The 8,609-nt window shown below is 36.1% G+C and overlaps 1 protein-coding gene across 1 annotated transcript; it reads left to right on the top strand.

Moving 5' to 3' along the window:
• The first annotated feature begins 836 nt into the window (after window positions 1-836).
• Window positions 837-3,283, top strand: LOC146146911 (methyltransferase-like protein 27). The gene is made up of 4 exons (XM_083387868.1): window positions 837-1,062; window positions 1,412-1,529; window positions 2,182-2,296; window positions 3,080-3,283. The coding sequence occupies exons 1-4, from the start codon at window positions 837-839 to the stop codon at window positions 3,281-3,283; spliced, it is 663 nt and encodes a 220-aa protein (XP_083243994.1).
• The last annotated feature ends 5,326 nt before the right edge of the window (window positions 3,284-8,609 follow it).

Below are 8,609 nucleotides of genomic sequence, written 5' to 3'. Positions count from 1 at the left end.
TCGGCATGCGGACAGCTATTCCCCAAGGCAGTCTCTTGTGCTATTTAACGCGGCTACTGAAAAAACACAACTGGACACAACGATATGAACGTCATTCTTGCTAGAGGTTTTCTAATGCGCTGTGAGTTGTTATATTGTCGGCCTTATCAACTTGAAATCTGATAAGCGTTTTGCGCAATTTCCTTAAATAACTATATAATATTCCATATGCACTGAATATGTTTGAGATAAATGAATCGAACACCCAATTCAATTACGTCTGCCACATAACGTTTTAGGAACTACGGAGTTGGTGACATTTGCCTAACTTTAAAATCTTCACAAGGAAACAAAAACATCTCAAATATTTTAGAAACCAACGACTCGACCATAGCAAATGCTATGTACTGCCCGCATATTTTAAGTGGATTGCCGAAAGTTCTAAACAGATCGAAAACAAGATATGTCCCGAAAATAAATTTTCGGCACATATAATTATTACCAAAACACAAGACATGGGTGCGAGCCACAATGAAAGTAATAATTTCACCTCCGTAAACATGCGCTATCAAAACTACACGATTAAACAGTATTATGAGGTTTTAACGATTTTAACCGGTTTATGTATAGCCAACATTGGCCAGATGTTATTAGTTCCTAATTCGTAATTATACGCGTTCACAGAATGACAGTTTTAACAAGTTGTGATAAACGACTTGCTGGTATGAACAAAAATCCTTGCACTATACTTTAAAATGACTGCATGATTTTCCTATTTTACTGCTGAGATCAGGTACTTTAATTAGACACGTGTCTTTGTTGCCGCCTAAACTTTTGCTGTGTGTTTTCAAAGGAAAATGCAGTCTGATGCGAAAGTTGCACAGGATGCCCTTGATCGGTATTTGGCTCTCCTTAATAGTGGAAGTGTCAGTCGAACCATTAGTGGTTACTGCAAATTAGCTCCAATTTATGACAAAGATTCAGCCGATTGTGAGTACAACAAAAATCCTCAACATGGGGCCTTTCTTTGCAGCAAGTACGTAGAGAACGCAAAGCACTCTGTGGTGTTGGACGTCGCAGCAGGTATAGTTCCAAGATAAACGTTCCAGTCATGGCTTTTAGTTTATTGCGTATGCCATACTTCAACATATTTTTTAATCAAGTAAACATGAAAATTATGTCAGTTCTTTTGTTCCAGTACGTGTTCCTGACTTCAACAATCTCACCCTGACTTAATATAACGATAATTGTTAAGCCCCCCAAAATTCAAAATTAATATGTAAGGCAAACGATAATAGACACGCTATACGTCAAGTAAAGAGGTGGTGTACTTTATTCCAGTAACTTTTTAAATTGGTGTATATCAGGCTTAACTCCTCTTTTGTGTATTTTTTAACGTGATTTGCTCTACATTAATATGTACACTTTACAGGCACAGGACTGCTGGGATACCACCTGCGAACTGTAAAAAATTTTCAAGGGAATATTGACATCCTGGATGGAAGCATCGACATGCTTTACCAAGCAAGCCAAAGAGGCGTTGGATTCAGGTGCGATGTAACCTTTAGATTGATATTTATTAAACGTGAAATAATTCCCAAGAGAAGATAAGGTATCGACAGCCGCCCGCGCTACTGTTTCGAGGTTAGGGCAACGGATCCTGAAAGGAACACGTGTTTCATTACGTCTCTTCGCTAACTAGGGCGATTATTTTTTGACCTGAAAATTTAAAATTTTAACAAATTTTGATCTAAATGAGTTTTTGACAAATTTTTGGCCAATTAGAATTACATTGAATTAAACAACATATTTTTGTTCAAATTACTGTATTAGTGTCTTGGCGTCATCAACCATACGTTTTAAATGTTTTACTGACTACTATAGTCGAACACACATCAGTTATTTTGTTGAATTTATGCAAACTCATGAAAATTTGACATTTTTGCGATTTAAAAAAACAAACAAACAAACAAAACGCTGTTTATTTTAGGAAAATGGTGTGTAAACAATTGAAATGCTATAGTTTTTTTTAATTTTGCAAACGATTTATGGGCATTCTTATCGATTTTGACTTAATTTTTGACAAACTTCAACCTAACATGTAAATTTTTTTTGAAAAAATAAGTTAAAAATAATCGCCCTAATCATTACAAGTCCATTTGCAAACACACGAAAACTTGAATTTCGACCTATTGTTCTTAGGGCCACAATTCAACTGCTTATCGACGGGAAAATCCCTCTACCGAGAAGCAGCTATGATGTGGTAACATGTGTTGGGGCCCTTTTGCCAAATCACATTCCAGCCTCCACCATACAGGTATACGGTTAGTATCATATACCTATAGTAATAAAATCGGTCGACTGATGTTTAGGCGTCGGTTTTATCTAGTGTCGACTTTTAGCCCGATATCACCAAAATTGACCTGCTGCTGTACGTCACAATGAAAAAAGTCGTTGTTAAAAATGGAAAGTCGTTGTTAAAATGGAATTCTGGACTTTTCGCTAAACCGCATAAAAAGGAGTTTAATTGCATTACATGTGGATGTGTGAAGGGGCACCTTAAGCAATAGAGGGTGTGACGCTAATTTGTACAATGTGCGCAAAAAGTTAAAAGTAAAGTTTGGGTTGGAGTTGGAAGAGTTCTATTTAAAGTGAGATTTAGAAGAGATGTGTACAACAATTTGCGAGAAAACCTGGAAGACGAGTTAGAGAAAGCGCTGGAGGAAATCTCGAAGAAAGACTTGGAGAAAGAGTTTAAAAGAGATTTAGAAAAATAGTTGGAGGAAAAGTAGGACAGAGAATTGGAGGAAGAGGTGAAAGAAGAGTTGGAGGGAAGTTTGGGAAATAGTTTGAGGAAGAGCTAAAGGAAGAGAAATGAGTTGGATGAAGAGTTGAAGGAAAGTCGGGGAAATAGTTAAAGGCAATTTGAAGAAAGAAAAGTTAAAAGTAAGTTTTAGAGGGAAAATTCGAGACAGAATTGGAATATGGTACCCGGAGGTTTGAATCACAAAAGCTAAATCGTCACAATAATAGTCTATTTATGGTTTCAAGTTCTGATGACGTTTGACCTTTTTCGAAACGATTTCTCTTTTTGCTTCAGGAGCTATTAGAACTGGTTAAGCCGGGCGGATTTCTCATTTTCAATGACGAAGAGTCTGCTGGCCAAGGATACCTGAAAGAACTGCACGGGATCATGGAACGGCTTCAAAAAGCGGGAAAGATGAAACTAATTGAGGAAACCACCAATCCCCAGACCTCCGTGGGTGGCTTTTTAGTATTTTACGTGTTTGAAAAATGCTGTTGATCCGATCTAACCCATTTTAACACATTGGTTCTCCATGAGCCTGCTGTGCAAGCCCATATCGCAAATCCTCGTGTTTTTTCGTCGTTTTAGTCTGTCAGTTGTAAGCGTTATGTATTGTTGTATCACCACACATAGGAACAAATACTTGTGTTTATGTATGTCATTTATCACACGTAAGCGTGTTTGCACATTGTAATGAGACGTAGAATACGAGAATAAATTGTGAACATGTGAATTTAATTGCGGATTTCCAAAAAAATTTCGGCAAGAAAATGCCATACTTGTAAGCCAGAGGTTCTTAAACTTTTTTTACCGCTGACCACTAAAATTTGTTTTTTGCTTCGTGTAGACCACCGTAGGCAAAAAAAAAATAAAAAATGATTTCATAAATCAAACTATTTTCTTTAAAAAATGAACAGGTCCTACTTTTTAAATATGCAGTAATATTTCAAGTAGGCCTTTATGGAACCACTAAAGCTAGTTCACGGACCCCCAAGTTGTCCATGTACCCCAGCTAAAAATCTCCTGTGTTTTGACGTCTAATGGAACAATCTGCTCTTTATCTTTGTCGAGGTTTATCGGTACGTCGCAAGTGAGACATGTCGCGATAGTTTTTATTAGTAAGAAAGTCATTTTTTTTTTTTGAAATTAGAGCATTTTACTTTTTTTAAATTAGATTAGAATTAGAATTAAATCGTTTTGAGTTTTCTCAAATTAAATTAGAAAATTTATTATTAAGAACTTGAATAGCAAATATGTGTGTGCTAATTTTTATGCCTTTTTATGCTTTTTAGAGTGTAAAAATTACATACAATTAAGTCGTTCCAACCAAAAAATTATAATTGAAATTCTGTGATTGAATCTAGAGACTAAAAATACCGTTGGACAAAGTAGCACTTTTTGGTAAAATCCGAATGAGATTAGAATTAGACCACTCAAGCAATTAACATATTAGATTAGAATTAGAATTAGCCACATTTTGCTCTAATTCAATGAATTGGAAAACTAGAATTATCTAGTTGTCCAAGTCTTGTCTCAAGCGAGCGTCGCCACAATACTCGTAATAACGGTCAAAGCACAATTCACTTTTAAACTGTAGCGGATGAACGCTTAATTGCTTCCTACAATATGTTTAAACTTGCAAAAGTTTGGCAGAGTCATTAAAATATCATGTTGAATGCGACGGTTTTAACAGTATTTAACAGGTAGTCATTTAGTCGATCAATTTCAGACACAAGATTGACAAACAGTTGACCAGCGCCTACGCTGTTTTACAGTGTATAGGCTACCTGTGTTCAATTTAATAACTAATTACCCTTCAAGGCTGAGCAAACTCTTTCTTAAAAAAATTACTATGCCACGCAAATCCTTGTGATAATTTGTTTGAAAGAGTTTTACGTTTTTACATTTTGGATTTATTAACATCGCTTTTTATTAAATAAGAATTTAACAAGCAAACTGTTCGAACACACTGTGAGCTTAAAAATCGTAAATTTTCAAAGCTTAACGTTTTAAGCTTAAAAAACAGCGTGAAACGACCAAACAAGCCTTTGTGTGTACCAACATATAGCTTCGGTCACTTTATGATTGAAACATTAATATTCTTTATAATTTTAAAAATATTTTTGTAAAATTTTAGACCATTTTAAGTATTGTGGTATAATTTTTTTCCTAAAATGTTTTTCGTATGTATATTTATTTCACCTTTAGTTGTTTGGGATAACTCTTTGTGCTGTGCAGCTTCTGGTTACTTTATGCTACTTGGAAAATAACAGCAAACATTGGTCGACCGTTAAAAAAAATTTATTGCTGTTTCAAGAGGATCTCATTTAAGAAGCTAATTATGGCTTTATTTCCTCATTCAGTGGTTGTTAGCGTTTTTACATTTGTAAGCCGGTAAACACACATAAATATATTTACGGACCAGTAAACAGAATTTCGAAGGCACAAGTTTAATGGGAAAACCATCACTAGTATATAATAAACCAGTGCTTCCCAATCAAAGGGTCGCGAAGTATTTCTAAATGTTACAGTTTTCTATTAGATCGGAAAATTATTGCGTTTAATTAGCTTATCATTAAGTATCATTTATGCAACAATATCAGAAATACGTAACAATTAGATGTGCCGTGTCGCATTAACTATTTCACTACGTACGCCAGTAGTAAAGATGTAGGTTTTATGTAACTTTATCCGTTTGGTCATATCTCATTGTGGGTCGCACAAAAAAAACTTGCATTAAAAGTGGGTCGCGAACTGAAAAAAGTTGGGAAGCACCGTAATAAACAACACTATAAAGAAGTAATATATTATTACACAGAATTACTAGGTAGTTTAATCTGGAAGTGTTAGCAAGAAAATAGGAGATAATAGGGCAACAAATTGTTTAATCATAATACTATTGTGAGGCAACGCAATAAAAACTTAACATACGGTACTAAGGAATTGACTTTCGCGGGAAACGCGATTATTTTTTCGGTTTTATGAAGGGAAAAGTTAATACAAAACGTTTAATTTTGTAGACAACCTAACGATTTGAAGTGCGCCTTGGTACGCATTGACTTTAGCAATATTTCTCAGACATTTACATTTAAAATATCAAATATATTCTAAAGCAAATTGACCTATAAATTTTATCACCATTTTACAAAATTTTGCAGAAGTTTTAGTTGTATAAAAATTTGAATGTATTTTGTTTTGCTACTCCAAACTAAACACAGAAATACCAAACGTTTTTCTGAAGTGTCCTTACTTTTGAAGGTATGTCACTTTTTCATTTCCGGTAATAATACACATTTATCAGCGTTCTTCTGTATTGAGCGTACAACAAACAAACATGAAGAAAACGTCAAAGCATACATTAAAGTCATGGCTTAAGGTACACTATCTATATCTTGACTTTTAATAAGCCTGTTAACCTTTAGCCTACCAATCGTCGGTGATGAGATACATGTCATTTAAATTAATTCTTCAGCTCAAGTGGAAGGATAAATAGGCCAAAGCTGTCTATTCCGCAAAATAGCCTTTAGCTGATAACTTTCAGGATAAAACCAACTATTGCCTTATCAGTGCAATACAATGCTTATGTTACTGCTTGATGGGAGAGGATTTAACATATCTGAAGCCTTATTTACCTCCCAAGCGAGACATTTGTGCCAGACATCTCAACATTAGGGCAAAATTAAAAGCTGCTGCACATGGCTTCAGCTTTTATTACCCCATGTTAATTCCTAGCATAAGCCTACATTTTTTCATGGTATATGCAGGAAAATGCAATATCTCAAACTATATAGTCAACCCAGCAAAAGTAATGGCATTTGGACTCAGCGCCCCTGATATACCCTTAAACCGATCTAATATACCATGCCTTTTGAAAAAAAAAATTTGTTGGCTGTATTATTGCTTGGGACGTTAAATTATAATTTTCAGAAAAAAACAAAAGACGACTTGGCCATTGTTGCTTTACTTACTTATTCATTCTAAATAAACATGGCAGGCCAACTTTTGCATAATCACTTACGATAGGCACGATATAGGACGAAAGATTTTGGTGTGCATGTTTTTGAGTTTGCTTATTTATACTGCCATCAAACTGTATTTTTTTTTACATTTTTTATATTTCATTCAGGAAAGGTAGATTGCTATTTTTTTTTTGTGTAACACATTTGTACTATACGCCTGTGCAGCATTAATAATAACATCAAACGACAATACAATACGTATTGTCGTTTGATGTTATTATTTTAAGAGACCGCAAGTGTTTCATTTAAATACCAAAAAATAGCCCTATTTGCTTAAACGAATTATATATTAGGCTACTGGCAGTGCACAATCACAGAATAAATTTTTCAGGTTCTATCTCCTGCAACAAAACAGATTCGCAATCCCGTTCCCATCCGCCAGCTTCCATTTCTTGGTTGTTTGCAGATTCCAACGCCTTCAATGCTCACACTGTCACTGTTCGTCGGTCCTTTGTTTTTTGCCACTTCTCAGCTATCTTTTGTGCATCCTCGTCAGTGAGCTGCTCCGGACCGTTCATCGAAATGTTGATTAGAGCATTCAGGTTGATATCTAGTAGCCTATTTCGTTGCTTGGTTTTAACACGACATAGAGTCGAAAATCCTCGCTCTGACCAGGCGGTTGCTAGAGGAATTGACAATGCAATGCAGCAAAGTCGATGCAGCTCCGGAAACATCAATCTTCCGATAAGCAGCGAGAGATCATCATTCCCATAAAGCTGGCGCTGAGGGGTATCAAGAGGAATCTCATTAGTATCAAAGAATTTTTGCGCAGACGAAGCAACATCAACAGTTGAAGCAACATCAACAGCATTTCTTGTAGTTTTGCGGTCTTGAGCGGCGAAATTGAAAAGTACTTCCACGTCTGGACTAAGCCACGTTCGCAATCCTGGATGTGTTGTAGCTCCTTTACCGTGTCCGTACATGCCAAGGCTAAGCGATGCGCATGGCAGTGCACTGTGTAGGCAATCGGATTTTGTGCAGTCAATTTCTGTGAGAGGGAATTTCGGCGGCCTATCATTGCTGCAGCCCCAGGCCCATCAAAAAATAGGCCCATGGCTAACAATTTAATAGGACCAACCGATGTTATCTTTGTATAAAAAGGTATATTCTATAGCAGCGGTTCCAAAGTTTTAGAGGGTCCGCAAGGAGAATTAGTCTTCAAGTTTTTAAACATCAGTCTACGTTTTAAACATTATACTTGTCATCATTATAGTCTTTAGTTATGCTTTATTTTTCGATTATATACCGTGTTTTATGATGTCTCTCGTGTCATCACAAAGCACCTATTATGCTGTAGCCTACTACAACCCGCTGTCAGCGAATCGTTCGCATTAGTTAAAAAGTTGTTACGTTAGAAAGAATCGCTGCAGCACTAGTGTACTGCAATAGTTTTGGAAACCGCTGTTCTAGAGATATCTCCACGGACTCCAGTAATAAGACCGAGTGAAGAACAACATCAACGTCGAAATTGGAACACGGTTCAGAATAAGACCAAAATAAGACTAATAACTATAATAGTCGTATTACAGTCTAAATTGGAATAAGTCCAAAATCCGTCGGAAATAACCCCACCTCTAAGTACACGACTAACTTCCCTAATAATCCTAATAAACCTTACCGATCAATAACCCAAAACAAGACCAAAAATCCGGTGCTAAAACAGCAATTAGCCTTAACGGCACCGGTGAAACTAGGGCGTTAAAACGAAACGGCCTATGCCTGACCCATGGCCCCCGATCGTCCCATACCCTCTACCAACAGTTCCGGGAACTACTTTAGACATTTAGGCCTTATTCGGATGAATT

This window comes from Ascidiella aspersa, chromosome 4 (genome assembly GCF_963924565.1).
Source record: "Ascidiella aspersa chromosome 4, kaAscAspe10.2, whole genome shotgun sequence".
NCBI lineage: Eukaryota > Metazoa > Chordata > Ascidiacea > Phlebobranchia > Ascidiidae > Ascidiella > Ascidiella aspersa.
This window is presented reverse-complemented; position numbering and strand designations above follow the sequence as displayed.

Coding starts and splice junctions, on each gene's coding strand:
- LOC146146911 (XM_083387868.1), top strand. CDS start 837: ATGCAGTCTGATGCGAAAGTTGCACAGGATGCCCTTGATCGGTATTTG. Junction 1,063..1,411: donor GGTGTTGGACGTCGCAGCAG/GTATAGTTCCAA, acceptor TACACTTTACAG/GCACAGGACTGCTGGGATAC. Junction 2,297..3,079: donor TTCCAGCCTCCACCATACAG/GTATACGGTTAG, acceptor TTTTTGCTTCAG/GAGCTATTAGAACTGGTTAA.